Below are 22,107 nucleotides of genomic sequence, written 5' to 3' on the forward strand. Positions count from 1 at the left end.
GCCCTGACTCTAGCTCAGGCCTTGTGTCCCCCACCCCAGCTCAACTACAGCCTCCCCATCTCCCCATCTCCTCTCTCCTCTCCACTCTTACCAGAGGATCCACCCCCACCTGCCCTGCTCAAGCACCTTCTATGGCTCCCCAGTGCTCTGCAGTCTGGCTCCCGAGGCCCAGGTGAACACTGGAAGCACCCTTCCTTCCCCTGCCCCTGCCGCACACCCCGCTGGGCCGTCCAGACACCTTCTCCGCACCCACCCGCTGGGCGCTCCTCCTGGATTCCCCTCCTCACTCTCCCAGGGTTCCTGGGTTTCCTTCTTGCCCTAAAATCCTATCCCCTCCCTATGCTTCTTGCCGACTCCGGTCACTCTTTCCCCACTTAATTCTGCTGCAGACGATGTCAACTCACTGTCTCTCCGCCAGGGCAGTGGTCTGTGTCCTCCTGCTGCTGTGTCCCCTGCCCCCCCCGCACGCATGCAGTGCCCGCACACAGCAGGCACTCAATAAACACTCATGGAATGAAGGGCTGCATACCTCCCTCCATCTCCTTTGACATTCCCCGCAGGAAGGGTGGCACTGGCGTCCAGTTTGCAGACAAGGGGCGCCCAGGGCACCCAGCCCCACGCTGAGCTCTCGCCACACCCTCAGAGATGCTCTGGGGTCACCTGTTTCCCAGAGGAGGAGACCGAGGCCCAGACAACAGTGGCCAAGCCACATCCCCACACCCATCCTCCCCCTGCGGAAATCCTGGAGGCTGCAAGGACAGACGAGGTGGACAGCAGTGGTGACACTCTGCCCGCCACCTCAGTTCACCCATCCGTGGAATGGGCTTGCTCAGGGCCCCCACGTGCCAGCCACTCACCCCTACTTGTCTCTTCCTCCATTCTCTGCCAGGCCTTTGGATGCGGGTCCAGGAGAAAGTCTGTGAAGGGCAGTGGTGTCTGTCACCACCCCACACTGGCCATGGCTGGCATCCAGAGGGAACCTGGCTGGGATGCAGGATGCTGTTGGATTGGGCTGTTTATTCTTTTTTTTTTTTTTTTTTAGAGATTTATTTGCTTCCTTTGTTTTTTTTGTTTTTTTTTTTGTTTTTTTTTTTGTTTTTTTTTTTTAATTTTTGGCTGCATTGGGTCTTCGCTGCTGCATGTGAGCTTTCTCTAGTTGTGGCGAGCGGGGGTACTCTTTGTTGCAGTGCATGGGTTTCCCATTGCAATGGCCTCTCTTGTTGCAGAGCACGGGCTCTAGGCACGCAGGCTCAGTAGTTGTGGCGCACGGGCTTAGTTGCTCCGCGGCATGTGGGATCTTCTTGCACCAGGGATCAAACCCGTGTTCCCTGCATTGGCAGGTGGATTCTTTTTTTTTTTTTTTTTAACATCTTTATTGGAGTATAATTGCTTTACAATGTTGTGTTAGTTTCTGCTGTATAACAAAGTGAATCAGCTATACGTATGGCAGGCGGATTCTTAACCACTATGCCACCAGGGAAATCCCAGACTGTTTACTCTTAAGGCAGTGCCGTCCACTCAAGAAATAAGAAGCTGGGACTTCCCTGGCGGTCCAGTGGTTAAGACTCTGTGCTTCCATTGCAGGGAGCACAGGTTTGATACCTGGTCGGGGAACTAAGATCACGCATGCTGTGCAGCGCAGCCAAAAAATAATAAAAAATAAAAGAAAGAAAGAAAGAAAGAAGAAGTGATTTCCTTGGAATGTGAGTTAACGAGGTTAAAAAGTAAAGTGTGGGGTGTAAGGGAAAGCGTCACCAGCTGATACCTGCCGGGCCTGTGCCCCATTCCAAGGACCAACCCTATTCACAGATGAGGAAACTGAGGCACACAGGGGCCAAGTGGGGGGGGGTCCCTGGGCTCCAACACTGAGTCTGGGGGGTTTCCTGGGAAGATTTTGAGCCTTGCTCAAATTCTCAGGGGCTCCTGACCAAGCCCCATACCTCTCCTGACTTCTTGAACCTCTGCTGCTGCTTTGGGCTAGGGAAAAGGCTGTGCACTTACTGAGCGCCGACTGCATGCCCCACTCAGGGCTGGGTGATGAACACCGACTGCATGCATACCCCACTCAGATGCTCAGGAACTGTGAGCTAATCTCCTCAATATGTAAAGAGCTCCAACAAATCAATAACAAAAGTAAGAGTTCAGTAAAGGGAGCTATTATTATCATCATCAGCAGCAGCAGCATTATTATTGTTGAGTTGCTCTGACTTGGAAAGCCACCCAAATCCTCCATAGAAAGACCCTTCAAGGATGACAGTCCCGGAGTTCTGGGTTCAAGACCATCTGCTGTGCAGCCCCAGACCAGCCAAGCTCCCCTCTCTGGGCTTCAGTTTGGAAGTGGAAACACTGAGCTCCACACAGTCCGTTCCTCAGCACTTGGTAATTTGGGTCCATGAAGGACAGTTGCTGGTTTCACAACTGCTCACCAGACAAGAAGGAAATGCAACAGGCAAGGTTTCACAACTGCTCACCAGACAAGAAGGAAATGCAACAGGCTGTGGGAAGAATCGGCCCCCGGCAGAGGCAACAGGAGCTGGCCTGAGGCTGCAACCCAGGCCCCATTTCTCCCTCGCTGTGCAGCCTTAGTCAAGGTACTTAAACTTTCTGTGCCTCTGTTTCCCCATGAGTAATATGGGGACAGAAACAGTACCGACAGCCTTGGTTTGCTCTAGGACTGCATGAGTTCCACACATCTGCAGCTTCGGGTAATACCAACCCCCAGGGGCGTGTGGCTGGGGGAAGTGACTGAGGCCTTGGGGCGCAGACGAGACAGGATAGCCCCAGGGAGCCAGAGTGGACAGGAGCCACCAAAGTCTCCCAAAGAATCATCTGCTACCGCCTGCATTGACTTCTGAGGGAAATGCGGGGTCCAGCTCTGGCCGAGACCCCGGAAACGACTTTCGCATGGACGTTTCCCACTTTCCTCCATGTTCAGGGCCTGATGGTTTCCTGCAGCTGCAGTAATACATCACTGCAAACTTAGTGGCTTAGAATGACGTTCTCTTACCTGATCAGTGGGCCTCGCCGGGCTGAGATCTAGGAGTCTGCATGCCAGCATGGCCGCTTCCTTCCAAACCAGCTGGTTCTACCCCCACCCGGCCGCTTTCAAGGCTGTGCCTCAGTTTCCTTGTCTGTGAAATGGGTGTGATAACAACACAGCAAACTAATTAACACAGGGGACTGAGGTTGGCTAAATACGGCCCCACAACCTCCCCGTCCTGGTCCTGGGACCTGTAGGCATGTCACCTGATGGGGCAGAAGGGACTTCGCAGGTGGGATTGGGTTAAGAGAGATGGGGATGACTGGATTCCCGGGGGCCCAGCGGGAGGCGGGAGGGTCAGAGGCAGAGAGAGATGGGAGATGCTGCGCTGCTGGCTGTGAGGATGCAGGAGGGGCCGCGAGCCAGGGATGCGGCGCCTCTAGAAGCTGGAAAAGGCGGGAACCGCTGCTCCCCTGGAGCCTCCGGAAGGACCGGCCCTGCCCAGGCCTGGATTTAGCTCCGTGAGACCCATGTTGGAGTCCTGTCCTGCCTCTATCTCTCTGTCTCCCTCTGTCTCTGTGTCTATCTCTCTGTCTCTGTCTCTCTTCCGTGTCTCTGCCACTGGGTCTCTCCCACCTCCAGCTCCACCTCACCCTCTCCGTCCACCCCACGCCCTCACACCCTTGTCGCAATGCTGAGTGACGGGCTGGGAGGACCACCCTCCCCCCGCCCGGCACTGATGGAGGCCACCCTGGTCCTCCGGGCTGGGCACTGCGTTCTGGCGAGGGGCCCTCTGTGCCTCCGAGGCGTGTGCGGGGTGAGCCTACCGTGAGCAGTGGCCACTGAACCTCCGTTCCCCCTCCCATGACACTGGCCCCCTCTCTGCGCAGGGCTACCCCCAGCCCCAATCACTCTCCTCCATGCTGTGCGGGGTCCCCTGCCTCCCAGATGTCCCTCTGCGTCTCCACCTTAGTGACTGATGGCGGGCGGGTGCGGGGTCTCAGCAAAGCCTCCGCAAGGCAGCACAGGGCCTCTGACCTGTGTGTCCCCTGTGTGTGGCCCCTCACCAAGGCCCTGCTGCCCCTTCCCTGCTCTGATGCCTCCATGGCTCTCCGGTACCCACAGGAGAAGCCTCTGCCTTCAAGGCCCTGAACTGACCTGACAAGCTCGCTGTTCTCTGGGCACCAGAGCCTGTGCTTCAGCCACGAACCCGGATCACCTCATCTATACCCCCAACCCTGAGAAACGCCAGCACCGTGAGGGTGGGTGCCTTTGTCACATCGCGCTCCATCTCCAGCACTTACCGGAGGCTGGTAATACCGTAGGCACTCAATACCTCAATACGTGTAACAAAGGCAGCAGCAGTCACAAGGCTTTCCGGAGACTGGGGTTGCAGATGGGGAAACTGAGGTTTGAGGCAGTGACGGGCAGGGCTGCGCCCGGACCCCCTTCAGCTGGAGAGCTGGTCCCCGGCCCTGAGGGGCAGCGAGGGCTGTCGTGCTGCCGACTGCGTACCTGGGAGATGCTGGGTAAACCGGGGCATGGCACGCATAAGGGACCTCTGGGGTCACATGTCTTGGCAGAGCCAGGAGCTCCCCAGAGCCCCCGTGCCCACTCCACTGCCCTGGCTCCTGGTTTCCCATGCCATTATGATTATCATCAACAGCCCCGATGCAGGAGAATCATCAGGCTTTCCGAAGCACTGGCTCAGAACTGGGGCTGGCGGGGCCTCTGACCACAGGCCACAGCCCAGTTCCCCATTTCTGGGCCGCTGGGCGTTGGGTGGACCACGGCCCGCAGAGCTCTCCAGGGAGAGGCCGACCTGCAGCAGCCATGAGGCCCGGGGAGGGGAGCTGGGACTGCCTGCTGCTGACTGTGACCGTCATCCTGATGCTGCCCATGAGGCCCCCAGGTGAGGACCCCCGAGTAGCCCAACCAAGCCCATCAGAGCCCCATACAGGGGCCCCACCCAGGAAGCTCCAGGTAGTGCCACGTGGTCAGTTACTCAGCCCCCTGCATGGCTGTTCCTCTCGGGCCTCAGCTGGGAGGCGGGCAGGAGGCCCAGCTGGGGTCTCGGCCAGGCCCGGGCCCAGGTTTTAGTGCACCCGGCCCCTCTCCCGGCAAACTCCACAGCCTTCTCTGGGCATCTCTGTGTCTCTCTGTCTATCTCTGCCCTCTTTCCCCGCCCAGCCTGACCCCTACCTACCCCATCCTGCCCCCTCCCTGACCCGCTGCCCACCCTGCCTGCAGGCTCCTGGGCGTCCCGCATCATCGGGGGCCACAAGGTGACCCCCCACTCCCGGCCCTACATGGCGTCCGTGCGTTTCCAGGGCCAGCACCACTGTGGGGGCTTCCTGCTGCGGACCCGCTGGGTTGTGTCGGCCGCCCACTGCTTCAGCGACAGGTGAGCCAGGATGAGGGGGTGCCGTTGTGTGGGCGGGGCGAGGGCTCGTGCAGACAGGCCTCTCAGCTGGGGGAGTTTACCAGGGAAGGGGGGGGCGGCAGGAGAAGTAGGGAAGGAGCAGCAGCTGTGACCATAAGCCGATGTTATAACCGTTATGTTTGTCCTGAGTATATTGTTATAACGATTACTAACATTCATATTGAAATTATTGGAGGCAATACTATAATCGAGGTGGGAATTAGAATAAATATATAATGAGTATTATATTCATTCTAAGTATATTTTTATAATAAGTATTAAAATTAGTATTGCAGGGGCTTCCCTGGTGGTGCAGTGGTTAAGAATCTGCCCACCGATGCAGGGGACACGGGTTCAAGCCCTGGTCCGGGAAGATCCCACATGCCGCGGAGCAGCTGGGCGCGTGAGCCACAGCTGAGCCTGCGCTCTAGAGCCCGCGAGCCACAATTACTGAGCCCGCGTGCCTAGAGCCCGTGCTCCGCAACAAGAGAAGCCACCGCAATGAGAAGCCCGCGGGCACCGCAACGAAGTGTAGCCCCTGCTTGCCGAAACTAGAGAAAGCCCGAGTGCAGCAACGAAGACCCAATGCAGCCAAAAATAAATAAATGAAAAAAATAAATTTTTAAAAAAAAGTACAGCAGCGGGAATTCCCTGGCGGTCCAGTCGTTAGGACTTCATGCTCTCTCTGCAGGGGGAGCGAGTTCAATCCCTGGTCGGGGAACTAGGATCCTGCAGGTCACGCAGCGTGGCCAAAAAAAAAAATTAAATTAAATTAATATTGCTGCGATTGGAGTTAATACCATAATTGAGGTGGAACGGTAATAAACGTGACGCTTATTATCACGGGCTGGTGTGAGGATGACATGGATTTGCTTGGCAGGTGGGGAGAGACCCAGCCCCGTGCCGGGCGGCCCTCACCCCAGCCTCGCTCACAACCACCCTCCCCAACCGGCAGAGACCCCCGAACGGGCCTGGTGGTGCTAGGGGCCCACGACCTGCACACCGCAGAGGCCACGCAGCAGGTGTTCAGCATCTCAGCTATCTTCATGCACCCCGACTACCATCCGGCCACCCACACCAGTGACATCTGTCTGCTGCAGGTGAGATGCTGCGTGGGGGACGAGGACCAGATGCGGGTCCCCGGCCCCCCCACAATGGCCTGATTTGTTTAAAATCAGCTGTTGGGATCCTGTGAGCACCAGTGCTCAGAGCAGGGAAGGAGAGGCTCGTTCGAAAGACCCTTTGGGCAGCTGAGGAGGTGAGACTGGAGGCCTGGAGGCTGGGGAAGACCAGAGTCCTGGTCTGAGGCAGTTGAGGCCTGATGGGTGGTGGCGCGTGGTGGTGAAAACGGCAGGGCCTTCTGACAGCCTAATGACGGCTGCCACTGACTTCTCCCCATGAGGCCAAGAAGAAACTCAGAAAGGTAAAGAGGCAGGAGCAGTGGTGGGTGGCTGCGGTGGGGGCGCCTAACCTCAGTGCTCCCCTTGCAGCTGAACAGCTCTGCCATCCTGGGTCCTGCAGTGCGGCTGCTCGGGCTGCCACGGAGGCCACCCAGGGCCGGGGCACGGTGCAAGGTGGCCGGCTGGGGGTCCGTGTCCAACTTCGGGGAGATGCCGCCTGTGTTGATGGAGGCTGAGGTCCGCGTGCTGGGCCTGGACGTCTGCAACAGCTCCTGGAGGGGGCTGCTGAGCCCTGCCATGCTCTGCACCCACAGTGGGGACAGCCAGCGACGTGGCTTCTGCTCGGTGAGACACTCAGTCTCTGTCCTGCCTGCTTACCACGTGGGGAAACTGAGGCCCATAGAGAGGGTCAGAGCTGGGCAGAGCCTTGGGAACTAAGTCCCAGCTCACCTTTGCCCAGATGGGCCTCGCCTAAGGCCCTAGAAGGGCACGGAGTTGCCCAGGGTCACAGGGCTGCCATGTATGGCTGTGCAGGTTGCGCACTGCACAAAGAGCTACAGATTTGTGTCTTTAAAAGCAGTGTCAAAAAAAAAAAAAAAGCAGGGTCCAGATCTCAAGGAAGAAGCTCCTGCTCCTAAGCCCTTGTATGGATTAATGGCAAATTTGGCCCCGGTGCCAAGGAAGAAACTCAGCCCAGGTGTGTGTGTGTGGGGGGGGGGGGGCGGTGTCTTTTGTTCCAGCCATGAGAGTGCAGTGGTTCAGATTCTGGAGCCCAACTGCCTGGGTCCACGTCCAGACTGAGCCACTTCCCAGATGTGTGGTCTTGGAAAAGTCACCTCACTTCTCGGGACCTCACTTTCTCCATCTGTAAAACTGTCACACAAATAGGACCTACTTCTTAGGGTCAGAGCTGATTCCAGGTGACAATTAGGGTGATAGGTCTGGGGAGGTGAGGGGAGAGGAGGAAGCAGGAGTTTTAGGGTGAGTATTCCGGGAGGTCTCTCTGAGGAAAGTACTTTTGAGAGTTGGAGGGGCCTTGAGAAGATCTGAGGGGAGGCATGCCAGGCAGGGAGACCAGTCACAGGGCTGCTGTGTACAGCTGCGCAAGTCGTGCACTGCACAAGGTTAGACTTGTGTATTTATACAAGCAGTGTCCAGCAGGGGGCAGTAACGGGTCTCAAGAATATGCAAAAGCCTAGAGGTTGGAGCTTGGTTTGCTGCAGGAAGAGCAAGGCAGGCTGGCATGGCTGGAACCAAGTGAGTCGGGGGAGAGGAGGGCAGACAGGTGGGTGGGGGCTGGATCCTCCAGGCCTTAAAGGCTGAGGTGAGGAGCTTAGTCTTTGCTGTAAAAGCTCTAGGGAGCCATGGAAGGATTTTGAGGCAGGGAGGGTCCTTCTCAGATTCACCCGTATGAGCTCCTTTAAGGAAAGTGAGGCCCAGAGAGGGACCCCTGGCCTCACCTTTGCCTCCACCTCCAGGCAGACTCTGGGGGACCCCTGGTTTGCAGAAATCGGGCCCATGGCCTCGTCTCCTTCTCTGGCCTCTGGTGTGGTGACCCCAAGACCCCCGACGTGTACACACTGGTGTCCGCCTTCGTGACCTGGATCTGGGACGTGGTTCGTCGGGGCCCGCACGGCCCCCAGCCCAGCCCCCCACCCAGGACCACTGGGAGCCCTTGCAGGAGTTGCCTGAACCACTGCACAAGATGAGGTTAGCTCCGGCCTGGAAAATTCCATGGCTGGGGCAGAGGGTCCATGGGTCCCCAAACCCCAGGAAGCCTGGTGTGTGTGGGGTGGCAGGTGGGGTAGGGGGGCATCAGTTCCGAACAAAAAGGGCAAAATAACACAATAAAGTGTTAACTGGCTCACCAGACACGATGGTCTGCCTCCAGGGCCCACCCACGTCTTTGAGCTTCTCCTTGGCCTCAGCGTGGCGGGGGGTCCAGTTCCACCACTCCCTCCCGGAGGGACCTTGAGCCATAGGACCTGGGCCCCTCTCCACCCTCCCACACCCTCATCGTGCTGACCCCTCTGGAGTTTCCCACCCCACCTCACAGCCCGAGCTTGGGGCGGCCTCCCCGCCTTGGCCCCTACCTGAACCGCCACTCCTCTGCCCTCCAGCCAACCCCACCCACAGATGGGGAAACTGAGGCCGGGAGAGGATAGGGTCTCTGGCCCTCAGGGTGGGGTCTCAGGTTGGCCTGGCTCACCTTCTGAAAAGCGCTTTGAGCGAACGGTGCCCGGCTGGCGGCAAGGCTGGGCGAGTCCCAGCTGGTACTTTTACTAATCGTGTTAGTGTCACTATGGTACCTCCAACCCTTCCAGGCCACGCCTCCGTTTCTGGACCCTAAACCAGGTGGCCTCTTGGGGCTGCCCTAAGCCATCTTGACCCCCCTCTTCCCCTCCCCTGCCCCATAAAGGCCAAGACTCTCCCACCCACCCTCACCCCACCTGCCCCAGTTCTACCTCGGCTGCTGCCCACTGCCTGAAGGTGGACACTGAGGCCCCGAGTCGGGCAGCGGCCGCCCCAAGGACATACACCTGTGTCTCTGCTCTGGATGCTTCCAGAACACCCTATGCACCAGCATCACAGCACCCCAGGACCCAGGCTGGTAACCCCCTACCAAAGTGGAGGCACAGAGGCTCAGAGAGGTGGTGGGCAAACCAAGGCCTGGACATCCAAAGTGGCTTTTTCAGTGTTTATTTCTTTGGCAGGCGAGGCAGGACCCCAGGGCGGGGGAGGTTGCCTTGTCGGGGGCTCGGGCGAACCCACTGCTCAAGGACACTTTTCCAGGTGTCACAGGTAAGGCACTTCCTGGAGGCTGGGAAGGACACGGACGAGCACCACTGCCCTGTGCTCCTCGCTCCAAACTCGGGGAGCTGGGCTCCTGCCCCGCTGGGCCCCCACCCTGGTCTGAACCTCCAGTCTACACACAGGCACAGGGAGGTGACAAAGAGCAACAGCCCAGGAAGATGGAGGGAACCCAGCTGGCAGGCAGGGAGGGTTCAGCTGGGAACTGGGCCTAGAGGCGTGGCCAGGGCAGGATGCGGGGGACAGAGGGTCCCGGGTCTGGACCTCACCTGTGCACGGGGCAGCAGGCACTGGGGTGCCCCTCAGACACACGGCTCCAGGATGCCAGGTGTGCAGTGGGTCTTGGTGTCTATACTGCATCCGGGGCCAGTGGGTGAGCAGGGACCCCAGCAGGTCCCACCCTAAGTGGACTGGGCCCCACTGGACATGGTGCCCTGTTCTGGGCAGATACGGCCTCTCCATGCCCAAGTCCTGTGTCCAGAGGCCCAGATGGCACCCTGTCCCTGGGGACAAGCTGGGCTTTTCTCAGGGGCCTTCACAGAACACACTGGAAGCTGGAGGGAGAGGGAAGGTAAGCCCCTTGGTTACCCTGGGGCTGGTGGGGGACACTGGTTGCTTCCTTGGCCTGTCTGGGGTCTGGGCATGTTCTGAGACTCATCTATACACACCCAGGCCGTGGATCCCCTCTCACCCCCTGGTCCCTGTTCTATCAATAGAGGCCAGGGTGCCTCTTCATTAATTGCTGGCAGGAAATCCCCAGCCCTCTCGGTGGCAGCAACAATTAATAGAGTTATCCCCGAGGAAGCAGAAGCGTGGGCTCCTCCTCGGCAGTAGGGTACCTAGGCCTGGGGTGGCACCCCACCCACCAGCCCTGCTCCCAGGCCTCCTTCCCCCAGTCCTTCCAAGATATCGTCGGGGGGCAACAGGGCTCCCAAAGTGGTCCCGGTCCAGGCTCTGAGGAGTGTCCGTGGGACATAAATTAGACTCTGCTGTGGCAATAAATAAAACGGGGAAGCCTTGAACGCCAGGCCCAGGCCGGTCCCTCAGGCTCACACAAAGTTCTCCTCCTCCTCCTCCTCCTCCTCCTCCTCCTCCTCCTCCTCCGACTCAGCATCTAACGGCTCGGGGGTGCCTGCAGAGCGGGAGGGACCAAAAGAGAAATGCGGGCGCGGAGAGGGGCTGGGGGCTAGACCCCGCCGCTGCTCCCCGCCCCTCGCCGCACCTGCACAACTGCCCGGGTGGCGCACGCCGATGGAGCGGCCCAGGAAGCAGGTAGCCTGGCGGAGGTGGCACGAGGACATGTAGGTGACGTTGTTGTTGCCACAGAGCTCCTGGCCGGGACCGGAGGGCGCGGGGCAGGGCGCCGCGCGGCACACCACGCAGTGCGCGCTGCCGGTCTGGTCCACCACGCATGACTGCGGCCGCAGGCACACAACGTGCGCACACGATTCTGCAGGTCGGGTGTCGGGGAGGGTCAGGGGCGCTCCTCCTAACCTGGGCCACGGGCCCCGCCCCCGCCGCGAGTCCGCCCTCAGGGTCCCACCCTCAGACGCGGCCCCCTTGTTGCACCAGAAGCCACACCCCTTCCACGAACCGCGCCCACACTCCAGATCCACCCTCAATCCCTCCCCCCTTTGATTGCACCAGTAAGCTTCTCTGACTCACACACTCGTATCTCTCACCCCATATGAGCCCCACAACCCCCCTTTCCAAACCTGCACCCAACTCTTTCTCATTCATGACCCCACAAAAGACCTAATCCAGTGACACTCTCGCGGGACAATAGACTCCCATCACTAGGCCCCGCCCACGAGCTCCCATCTAAGCCCCGCCTAGCACAAGCCACGCCCAAATCCGTAAGACATAACAGGACACCCTGGATTGCAGACCCCGCCTCTTCCTGCCAAGACCCCGCCCCCACGCGCTGCGGCAGCGGCCTCTTACAGGATGCTCAGGCCCGGTGGCCCCGCCCCTCCCTCAGGCCCCGCCCCTACGTACTGCGGCAGCGGCCCCGGTACATGACGCGCAGGTCTGGGTGGCCGCGGCAGCGAGCGGAGCGCAATTCGCACTCATCGCGGTAGGTGGCGCCGTCCGAACCGCAGACCTGAAGGCGCGCTGGAAGCCCCGAGCAGTCCGGCGCGCACTCGCAGCGCGGACGGCCCCCCAGCATGCGGCAGGCCTTGCCTGGGCCGCACTCCACGCCCTCGCACGAATCTGTGGACAGAGGACACACACGTGTGGGCTGGGGCGCGTGGCCGAGGCCGGAGGTCCTCAGAGCCCCCCGCGCCCTCGCCCCCTGTTCCGAGGGATAGAGGCCGGGCCGGAGTGAGGGGCGGTCCGGAGTCGGGGCCTACGGGGGAGGGGACTGATTTGGGGGTCTGGGGGCGGGACTGTTAGGGGCGAGATTCAGCCACGGCCCGGGTGGACCCGGACTCGACGCTGCTCCTGGGGCGGGCTTCTGTCGGGGGGCGGGGCTCAGTGTGGGCGGGAGGGGGGTCTCTGCCCGGAATCTGGGGGTCCGGGAGGAACGGGCTTCCGCCCCCGGTCCAGCTCTCGCTCCGCAGTTGGGCCACCCGCTCGGGCTGACGTCTGTTCCCTGATTTACGCGTGTTTCTGGGAAGGCCGGCGGAGGACCGGCTGCGTCAGCCCGCGGGGGGGGGGGGGGGGCGGGGGGCTCCACCCCGTCCAGGCGCGGGTATGGGGAGGACGGGCAGCGTCTGTTCCCCGTGCCTGCCAGGACCTCCCCGGAGGAGGTGTCAGGGAGGGCGGGGCGTCGGCCTGGTCTGAGGCTCATTTCCTGAGGAGGGGGCCTCCCACAGCCCGAGCCCTCCGAACCAGGGGTTACCGCCCCCCGCAGCCCCATTTCTCAGGTAGGGAAACAAGTCTCTCGCTGAGATCCCCGCCCCCACTCAGGCCCGGCTAACGGCTGCTTCTGGCCTCCCAGGCCCAGTGCAGCCTCCCATCTGCCCCCACAAGGTGGTGCCGTTTTGTCGTCATTTTACAAAAGGGGCAAACGGTTACAGCTGTGAGTTGGAGACAGCCAGGGCACTTCGGCGTGAGAACTCCAGGCCGGACCCGATGGACCCCCCAGCTCTGTGGCTTGTGGGTCTGGAGGGCCGTCTCTGAGCTCGAGTTGACGTTTCAGCCTCAGTTTCCCTGTGTGTAAAGTGGGGCTGATGGGGAAACCCACCTTACAGGGTGAGCAGAAAATGATGGATGCTCCTAAGAGACTAGCTGGCGCCCCCCATGTCCCCCTGCCAGGGCATGTGGGCTGCACCTGGGCGCCTCCCATGCTGCCCGCCCACACGCACATCTGGAAACGCTCCCCGGGGTGGCTTCACGCAAGCAAGAACAGAAGTGGCAGGGCTGACTTCCTGTCCCCAAGGCCAGACAAGGTGGGGGGGGAGGGGGTCCTGGACCATCTCATGCCCAGGCCAGGCACTTTTTGAAGTCTGTCCTCCTCCCAGAAGCCAGAGGGGCTTCTGGAGGGAGCCAGGGCACATGGCAGTTGAGTCTAGGACCACCCAGCCAGGCTGATCTGGGATTAATCACATCCCAGCGGCCAGTCAGGCTCCTCAGTTTGGCCTGCAGGTCTGCAGCCCTCAGCTCCAGCCTCCTCCCTGTGCCCCTGTCCTGACCCCACCCACCAGGGTCTGATCCCAGGCCACGGTCTCTGCTGATGCTCTCCCCCATGCTTTCTCCAGCTGGCGAACTCCTAATCATCCACCAGCACCCTGGCTCTAGAGCCCACCTTCTTCAAGTCATGCTCCCCTGTGCCCTCTGGGTCCTTGCAGGTTCAGCCTTGCACAGGGGGCTGGGAAGGTCCCCAACCCCTTCTCCAGGGCAGAGACGATGTCTTGACTTAGTCATTCACTCATTCTGCCTTCAAAGAGCCCCTAGTCTGATGGGGGAGGCAGCATTTCGCAGAGCATGGTGCAGAGGCACATGCTTGTTAAACATGCAGCTGTTTAACCACAGCTAAGCCCAACCCCAGACCCTGGAATCTGCGGGGTCAAGGGCAGATAAGTGTTTGGGAACACTGAGTGTGGGGTCACAAACCCTACTGGCCAGTCAGGGAGAATCCACCTTCCTAGGAGGTAGGTGTGAGCACATCCACCAGGTGCAGGGCAGGTGGGAAAGGCCACCCTGGCAGAGGGCTCCTCGTGAGCAAGGGCCTAGAGGCTGGAATCCAAACTGGGGACTCCTTGGAGCTTTCTGAATCCTCACCTGCAGGAGCCTAAGCTGGGAGCCTGAAGGCCCACAACCCCTCTCTGAGCCTGGGATCCCCGTGCCGGCAGCCTCAAGCTTCTGCCTGACCCCAAGATGGGGGGCTCACTCCTGGCTGTCCCGCCTCTGACCACAGTGATCCTGGCCTGCGGCCGACACCCAGGGTCTCACCTTTGCAGGGGAGGCAGTGGACGAGGCCCAGGAAGCCCAGGAGGCTGATCTTGTTCCCCGGGTGCGTGAAGTTGGACCAGGCAGTGTCGATGTTACCAGACGCACAGCACTCAGCCTGGCTCACGTCCGTCCTCAGCACCAGGCTGCAGGTGGCCTCTCGGCCCTGCTGGAGCCAGCAGACACCACCTGCGGACAAGCGGGCCAGTTCCCACGTGGCCAGAGGTGCCCTCCGGTGCCCACACACACACACCCAGGCCTTGGCCTTCCAGCCAGCTGCCGGCCCATGGCGATGCATACAGTCGGTGCTCAGTAATTATGGAGGGGATAATCTGCCCCTGACCTGGGAAGGAGGGGCAGAGAACCGCACAGGTGTCCCCACCCTGGCTGCAGATTCTTTGGGGACCCTTCCTCTCTGGGCTCCAGCCCCAACACTGCTGCAGCACCCACCCCAACCCCTCCTGGGAACCTCTCCCCCCAGGGTCCAGGCCCCCAGCCCGGGCCTGGCATCCTGCCCGAGCAGGCAAACACCCGGAGTTGGACGTGTCAGGGTCAGTGGGCCCTGGAGCCGCCTCTCCCGCCTCTGCCCTCTGTCTAGACAGCGCCCGAGGGCACGCGGAGCCCCCTCGCCCAGCAGCCCCCCCTCGCCTGGCCCGCCTCTTACTCACTCCAACTCGGGAACATTCCCCTCGCATGAGCTCACTGTCTCCCCGGGGACGCGGCCTTCGGGGAGGGGGCTTGGCTCTCCCCTGACTGCGGGGCTGGGGTGGGGCTGCAGGGTGGGGTGGGGGGCAGATGGCCCTCGGTTTCTGCACCGTTAAGTGGGGGCGGGGGTGGCCACGGCCCCCATTCCATGGAGCTCCCAGGCTCTGTGCTGAGCGCCTCCCAGGGACCAGCTCTGGGAGCCCAGCACATTGGCACCCCGTATAAAAGGGGAAACTGAGGCCAGGAGTGGGGATGTGACTTCCCCAGCACCTCCGCAAGTGGCAGGTGTGAGATTTCAATGACTTGTCTGCCTGAACCAGACCCAGGGAAAATCTGAGACCCCAGCTGGAGGTCCTGAGTCCAGCCACCCAGCCCTGCCTTTCTGGGGCATCGGGACCCGGATGGTCCAGGTTCAAATCCCCGCTTTGCCACTTACAAGCTGTGTGACCCTGTGCCTCAGTTTCCCCACCTGGAAACCGGGCAGAAGAGTGCCCACACTACTGGGCTGTTGCGTGGATTCCAGGACGGAAGAGGCAGACACTAGGCGCCCAATAACTGTCAGCAGCTCTTGTGACTAGATTCTTGATAAATAAATTGTGAAGGAGTCACATCTTCTCTCCTGACCTCCTGGTGACCCTCCTTTGGGCCTTTTGGGGCTGGGAGGGGGGAGTCTCAAGCCCTCCCAGATTCAACCTGCAGCGGCCACGGGTCACCACGGGTCACCACGGGTCACCGCTCTCTGCCCCCAGCTGCCACCGCCGCCGCGCCCCCCGACCTCGCCCCCAGGCCCGCATTCCGGGCAGGCCCACGTGGGTGGCCCGCCCCACCCGCCCCTTCCGGCCGCCCCACTCACCGGGCGCGGGGTCCCCCGAGCCCACGGAGCCAACGAAGCCCACGGCCCACGCCAGGGCCCCCCAGGGCAGCGGCCACAGTGGCCCCGGCGCCCCGGGACGCATGGCGGACGCAGACACGGCGGCGGCCCCCGCGTCGGACGCGCGGGCGGCGGGCGGGCAGGCGGGCGGGCGGCAGGGAGGGCGGCGGCGGCGGCACCACTTCCAGCGCGCGGCCGGCGCGCCCTATAAAGGTCCCGCGGGCTGCGGGCGGGGCGGGGCGGGGCGGGCCGGCCGGGGCGGGGCGCGGGGCAGTGTCGCGCGCGATGTGGGCGGCAGCTGGTGGGGGGCGGGGGCACGACCCGGGAGCCGGGCTGGTGGCTGTGAATTCGAGGTGTCGCCGTGCGTTTGGGGGACTGGCCGGTGACCCAAGGGGAGTGCGTCTGCGGATCCGTGCGCGTCGTGGTCTGCATGTGGTCGCTGGGGTGGCCCCAGTGTGCTCTGGACTCCTGGCTTGTCCTCCCCGTCCATACACGCCCACACACCCGGGGACCTCAGCCCCAGCCAGTTCCCTAATCACACCCCCCGGCCACCCGCCTGGCCACTTGGCCGCTGGAGCCGGTGGGCACGGCTGGGTGTGAGCTCGTGGGGGGATGGGGAGGCTGGCGGGGTGGGAAACAGAGGCAAAGAGGTGTGGCAGAGAGAGACCCCAGAGACACGATGGTCCCGACAACATCGCTGACAGCAATAATCATACCACAAGATTTCCATAGTGCCCACTGTGCCTGGCCTTTGCCCCTCACACCTGAGATTGCACCAAACACCCCAGGCCTTTGCAAACCGTGCCCCCAGGCCACATCAACAACCTGCTGGCTTCTCTCCTCTAAGGGTCAGTGCTCCCTGTCCTGGGACACCCTGGAATCCTGGGTTTCCCACAATTTATGATGGCCACATCAGCGTGGGCCTGGGAAGCCCTGAGTCCGCTGGGGCCTCAGTGCAGCAGGATGCTTTTCCTATTTTGGAGCTGATCCCTTCGATCTTGGGGGCCTCCCAAATTGTTAGGGCACCCCAACAGGCTCATGGGTCCTGTGCAGCATCTCTGTGTTTGTGCTTCTGGGAAATAATTAGTGACAATCTGCTGGTAGCAGGGAACTTTGGGGGGTGCTGGAGCCTCAGGTTGACCAAGGCAGACCCAGTCCCGTCCTTGCTGAGCTCATGGTTTGTCGGAGTCATAAACAAGAAAATACATAGAAAAACAAACTAATATATAACTTTAAAGAGTGGAAAATGCTTTTAGGAAAAAACAAAAATGAGAGCAATTGGTTATCTCCCAGGGCCACCTATGCCTCATTGCCCCCCATCCCTGCATCTGCCCCCACCCCGGGTGTAGAAACAGGATACCTGAAGGCACAGCCCTTCCTCTTCATGCAGGAGATCTGCTGCTGGCCGACACCATGCCCAGACCACTTACTCCACCTTAGCTGTCCAGCCTGACCCGTGTCCCCAGCCAGTGCCAAGGGCCACATTACTTCCTAGCAGCACTGAGGGAGGGCACCCAGCTGTCTCGACCTGGCCTTGGCCTCTGACAGTCCAAGGAGATTCTCCCCTGGTTGGGAAATGGGGCAGGAATGAGACCCTGTGTTCTCAGCAAGGGTGTGCGGGGGCTGGACAGGGTGACCTTGGCCGAGACCTGACCCTGCCATGGCTCGGCCACCCCGTCCTGGGCTGTGCAAATAAAAGGGCCATTGTCGGCCTGGCGTGGGTTCGAAACCGAGGCCAGTGGCCAGTGGCCTTCTGCTCCCCAGCCTGGCGTGTCTCCCCAACCCAGAGGCTCTGCACTGGGTGACCTCAAACAAGTCATGGCCCTCTTTGGGGAGCCCTCTTCTGAGTATCTCCCATTTGTGCCCTCCTCACCACCCCGACCCAGCCTGCAGCCTGCTTCCTACCCCAGACGCCTGCCATAAGGCTCCTCCCTAGCCCATACCCATCATGACTCCCCAAGGTCCCTGCTCACCACCCCAGGGAAACCGACAGTGACAGTCCAACATAAACAGAGCTGTGATGGAGGATGCTGTACCTGACCCCGCCTGGGGAGATCAAGGCAGACTTCTCAGAAGAGAAGGACATTTACATTGTTAGATTGAACAGTGGGGGAGGGAAGGGGGGATGGGAAAAGAAGTCATGGGATGTGTGTGCTACAAGTAAGAGAAAGCCTGAATACAGCCCCCTGAGACATGTGGGTCCCTGGACCCTGTGAATATGTCACCTCCCATGGCAAAAGGACTTTGCAGATAGGATTAAGTTGAGGCCCTTGGGATGGGAGATGATCCTGGGTTATCCATTTGGGCCCAGTGTCATCACAGGATCCTTGAAAGTGGAGACCTTCCCCACTGTGGTTGGAGAGATGCAACATGAGAAGGACTTGATCTGCCGTTTTTGGCTTTAATGAGGGAGGAGGGGGCCTCCGGCCAAGGAATGTGGGCAGCCTCTAGAAGCTGGAAAAGGCAAGGAACAGATTCTCCCCTGGAGTCTCCAGAAAGGAATGCAGCTCTGTCTGTACCTTGATTTTAGCTCAGAGAAACCCATGTTGGACTTCTGACCTCCAGAACTAGAAGAGAAAAATTTGTGTTGTTTTAAGGCCCCAAGTTTGTGTCGATTTGTGACAGCAGCTAATACAAAGGGGTTCAGTGTCGCAGTGATATGGTCCCTGCCTGGCTGAAGACAAACGAGGGAGTGAGCACTGGTGGAAAACGGTCGCAGGACAGAGACCCTAGGAGCAGGAAGGTTTCCGAGGAGGTGACTGAGGCCTGGAGGGAAAAGGAGGCATCTGGTGGAAGCCCAGTCCAGTCTGTGCCACCCTGGCCAAGCCACATGTGACATCTCCATGCCTCCATTCTCTCATCTGTAAAATGGGCACAGATCCCAGTACTGCAGATTTCAGCCAGGACACCAGGGACAGTGCCTGGTGCATGGTAGGGACATGACATGGTGCAGAGATTCTTATTAATTAAGAATGGGTAAGTATTTTGCCATTCCCCACAATGCTGTGAGGCAGGCATCCATTTTACAGAGGGGGAAACTGAGGCTGGAGGAAGGAAAGAGACTTTCGGCGGGGGGGCATTACAAAGCCCCGCAAGGTCGGGAATGGAGTCAGTACCAGGTAAGCAATGTTCCAGGACCCATGTGCTGAGCCCTGAGCAATCAGGGTGAGCCCGCAGGTTGTGGCTGGCATCCCTGCTCCAGTTCCAGCACCAGATTTTCCTTTGGGGGATCATCTCCTGCACTCCCAGCTCAAATGTCCCCAAGAGTGGGCACCAACCAAGGCCCAACCACTTAGAATCATCGGACATTCAGCAGACCAGGAAGAGTCAGCTCTGAGACTTTTGCTGGGAAAGGGACACCCACTTCTTGCCTGAGCTAGAGGGGTGTGAGCCTGGAGCTGCAGGTGGCTCCTGCCAATGGCCAGGGAGAGGCCGGCGCAGTGGGACACTGAGCCAAGGGAGGCAGCAGCAATGCCCTGTGTTGTTTTTGGAGGTCCTGGATCCAGCTGTGCCTGAACTCCGCCTCCCCAATAAGATAAAGCTGGTTTAAGAGGCATTTCTGTCACTTGCTGCGGACAAAACCAGCTTACAATAAGCCCGTTTACATTTTATTCAAGCGGAGACTTTAGAATCCACAGCAGCGGGTTCTGCAGGGGCTGTAGGAATCACACACACCCTGATGTGCCACTGCGTCCAGGATGCAGGTCATGGCCTGGTCCGGAACGCTCAGGGTCACTCGATCCCATATTACTCAAGCCAGAAGAATGCTTGTGATAGACTCCACATGAACTTAGCATCTGCAGCCCTTGGACTAGACGTGAAACGCTCCAGGCTGTGGGAAGCAAGGCCTTGCTTGTTCCCTAATGGGGCATATGATGATAACCAAGGCAGCACTGAAGATTCGGCCATGGCAGATAGCATGGGAGATCTCTGAACAGAGCTGGGCATTATATAACGCCCCCATCGTACGTACGGTCCCTGCTCCAAACGCCACCCATGGCTCCCCATAGCCCCTGGATGTAGTCCAGGCTTGCCAGCCTGGGTTTGAAGCACTTGCTTCGGAGCCTGCTCAATTCATGCCCCTTCCCGCAGCTACTTTACCACGTTACTCCCGAATGTCCCCACCCCATCCCCTTCCCTACAGGAGACAAAGGGATTTTACGCAGGAATCTGGCGGCCACGTTTGCTGCAGAAGGTAGGACCCGCCCTCAGCCCAGAGGTGAATTCTGATTGGTTGAACAGAGTTGACGAGCTGTCAGGCACAACCATGTGATCCAGCTCTGGCCAATGGCCTGTTGGGGGTGGGGCTTCAAGGAAACTCACAAATGCCCAGGCGGACTGTGTCTGGAGGGGACCCAGTATAGCTTGACGTATGAGTTTCCTGTTTGCTGCTTTAACAAAGTGCCGTAAATTTAGCTGCTGAAAATAGCACACATTTATTACTTCTGGAGATCAGGAGTCCGACAGGAGTCTTACTGGGCTGAAATCAGACGTATTTGGGGGCCTTTATTCTGCGCATCACGGCGCTCAGTATTGTTGAGTGCGTGGCTCGTTTCGCAGACATTTGTTGCTGCATCCCGGCTGTGTTCTTGCGCCTGGCACACAGTCGATCCTCCACCAGCATCTGTGATTGAGGGATTGCATGGTGGTCTCTGTCCCTGCCAGGCTGAGAGATGGAGGGACCCCACCCACTTTTACGGGGGTGGGGGTGGGGGTGGGGCAGCCTTGGTAAAGCCCTGAAAGCTGATTACCCAATTTGTTAAATGTGCTACTGGTTCAGGTAAGAGAGAGGCCTGCTTTTGGAAGTACGCCTGATCGTGTTTGGGATAAAGGGGCGTGGGGGCAGTAACGTTGCCTGAAATTCCACACAGACACAGAGAGAGAGCGAAAAATGTTAACCACCGGGGCGTCTGGGTCAAGGACGCGCGGGGCCCTTTGTATTATTCTTGAAACTTTTCTGCAAGTTAGAAATTGTTTAAAATAACAGCTTTTGAGCAGCACTCAAGGGACATTCATCAGGAGAGAGAGAATGGAGGCATCCATCTCCCCCACTGGCTTCCCCGTCCCTGTTCTGACAGCTTATTCCTGAAAGATTCTTTGAGCAGGTAGAAATGAAGGAAGTTTGATCTAACATGATGGTGACTACCCTCCTGGGGAATAGCTTGGGGAATATCGGATGTTCTGGGGCTGCAGGATCCTGGGTCCCTGGTCTGGGTATGGGTGACTCAGGGGTCCACGTCAGGCCATTTGAACAGAACTCTGAGGAGTTACTGTGTCTGTTTATATCTCCAAACCAACAAATCAAAAACAAAGTTAAAAAACAAACCCATTCCACAAACTAAAACATATGAATTAAAAAGTGAAAAAAAGAGGAAAAAGCACAACTCAAAAAGTATCAACAGAAAACACAAACAAACAAACACAAAAGCAAATGGGGCTTCCCTGGTGGCGCAGTGGTTAAGAATCCGCCTGCCAATGCAGGGAACACGGGTTCGCGCCCTGGTCTGGGAAGATCCCACATGCCGCGGACCAACTAAGCCTGTGCGCCACAACTACTGAGCCTGCACTCTAGAGCCTGTGAGCCACAACTACTGAGCCCACGTGCCACAACTACTGAAGCCCGCGCACCTAGAGCCTGTGCTCTGCAACAAGAGAAGCCACCGCAATGAGAAGCCTGCGCACCGCAACAAAGAGTACCCCCGCTCGCCACAACTAGAGAAAGCCCGCGCGCAGCAACGAAGACCCAATGCAGCCAAAAATAAATAAATTAATTTTAAAAAAGCAAATGAGAAAATAGAAATAAAAACCACAAACCAACAAATATAAAAAGAAAAAAAAGGACATAAGAAAATATTTAAATAAAAGAATAAAAAGCAAACCCAAAAATGCATGAGCAGATAGCAGTGTACTCATACCTGTTGAAATAATGCCTGGTGGGGCGGTGGCCTGCCTGCAAGGTGGGTAACAGCATTGCTTTCTCCAGCTCCAAAGCCTCCAAAGGTCCCTCCCAGAGGCTTGATTTGAACCCAAGTCAGTGACTTGGGAGGGGTGTGTGTGACATGGTCCTGTCCTGAGGGGTTACCTCATAATCCACTTTCAAATACTTTTCAAGAAAATGCTGAGAACCCATCAGGAGGCACCTGTGTCTCGCTGCACCCCGCAATCAGAGAGCCCTGGGGTGGCCAGGGCACCCCTCACAAGTCTGTCCCATCAGTGACAGCAGCAAGGTGGCCACCAGTCACAAACAGATGCCTGAGGCCCGAGAACCTCAGGAACACTGGATCACATGCAGACAGTGACCCGATTTCTTGAATTCAGATGCCCCAGTCCCAGGGTGACCAGCGGGGCAAGTAGCCCAGACCCAGAAGTCCAGTGGTGGAGTCTGCTATATGACCATCTTTGAGCCTCAGTCTCCTCATCTGTAAAATGGGAGTCTTCATTTTTCCTACATCATGGTGCTTGTGTGAGGATTAAACTTCAGGCCTGGCACATCCTGAGCTCTTAGTTTTATAATATACAAAAC

The 22,107-nt window shown here is 59.0% G+C and overlaps 2 protein-coding genes and 1 long non-coding RNA gene across 4 annotated transcripts; 1 reads left to right on the top strand and 2 right to left on the bottom strand.

The window, feature by feature from the left end:
- Nucleotides 1–1,015: 1,015 nt before the first annotated feature.
- Nucleotides 1,016–3,088, bottom strand: LOC309624135. The gene is made up of 2 exons (XR_014241780.1): nt 3,008–3,088; nt 1,016–1,629 (listed from the first exon to the last, which is right to left on the bottom strand). It is a non-coding gene; the product is annotated as an uncharacterized lncRNA (long non-coding RNA).
- PRSS57 (serine protease 57) lies at nt 1,619–9,204 on the top strand. Its single transcript, XM_082381858.1, has 5 exons — nt 1,619–4,892; nt 5,231–5,384; nt 6,358–6,502; nt 6,893–7,147; nt 8,281–9,204. Exons 1-5 carry the CDS (start codon nt 4,652–4,654, stop codon nt 8,509–8,511), a joined length of 1,026 nt encoding a protein of 341 aa, XP_082237984.1. The 5' UTR covers nt 1,619–4,651; the 3' UTR covers nt 8,512–9,204.
- A 282-nt stretch (nt 9,205–9,486) lies between these two features.
- Nucleotides 9,487–15,777, bottom strand: FSTL3 (follistatin like 3). 2 transcript variants are annotated; one of them, XM_082381859.1, is made up of 6 exons: nt 15,567–15,777; nt 14,012–14,197; nt 12,635–12,769; nt 11,612–11,827; nt 10,836–11,063; nt 9,487–10,745 (listed from the first exon to the last, which is right to left on the bottom strand). In XM_082381859.1, exons 1-6 carry the CDS (start codon nt 15,667–15,669, stop codon nt 10,663–10,665), a joined length of 951 nt encoding a protein of 316 aa, XP_082237985.1. In that variant the 5' UTR covers nt 15,670–15,777; the 3' UTR covers nt 9,487–10,662. The 2 variants fall into 2 exon arrangements, with proteins under 2 accessions (XP_082237985.1, XP_082237986.1); XM_082381860.1 differs by lacking the exon at nt 12,635–12,769 and having other exon boundaries at nt 15,567–15,775.
- Nucleotides 15,778–22,107: the final 6,330 nt, after the last annotated feature.

Source organism: Balaenoptera borealis (genome assembly GCF_965194805.1).
Source record: "Balaenoptera borealis genome assembly, chromosome: 2".
Lineage (NCBI taxonomy): Eukaryota > Metazoa > Chordata > Mammalia > Artiodactyla > Balaenopteridae > Balaenoptera > Balaenoptera borealis.

Bases quoted from the DNA above. Each gene is read 5' to 3' on its own strand.
- FSTL3 (XM_082381859.1), bottom strand. From the start codon at position 15,669: ATGCGTCCCGGGGCGCCGGGGCCACTGTGGCCGCTGCCCTGGGGGGCC. The intron at 11,064-11,611 runs GTACGTAGGGGC...CCCGACCTGCAG, and splicing joins GTACCGGGGCCGCTGCCGCA to AATCGTGTGCGCACGTTGTG. The intron at 10,746-10,835 runs GTGCGGCGAGGG...CCCGCTCTGCAG, and splicing joins CCACCCGGGCAGTTGTGCAG to GCACCCCCGAGCCGTTAGAT.
- PRSS57 (XM_082381858.1), top strand. From the start codon at position 4,652: ATGCAGGAGAATCATCAGGCTTTCCGAAGCACTGGCTCAGAACTGGGG. The intron at 6,503-6,892 runs GTGAGATGCTGC...CTCCCCTTGCAG, and splicing joins GTGACATCTGTCTGCTGCAG to CTGAACAGCTCTGCCATCCT. The intron at 7,148-8,280 runs GTGAGACACTCA...CTCCACCTCCAG, and splicing joins AGCGACGTGGCTTCTGCTCG to GCAGACTCTGGGGGACCCCT.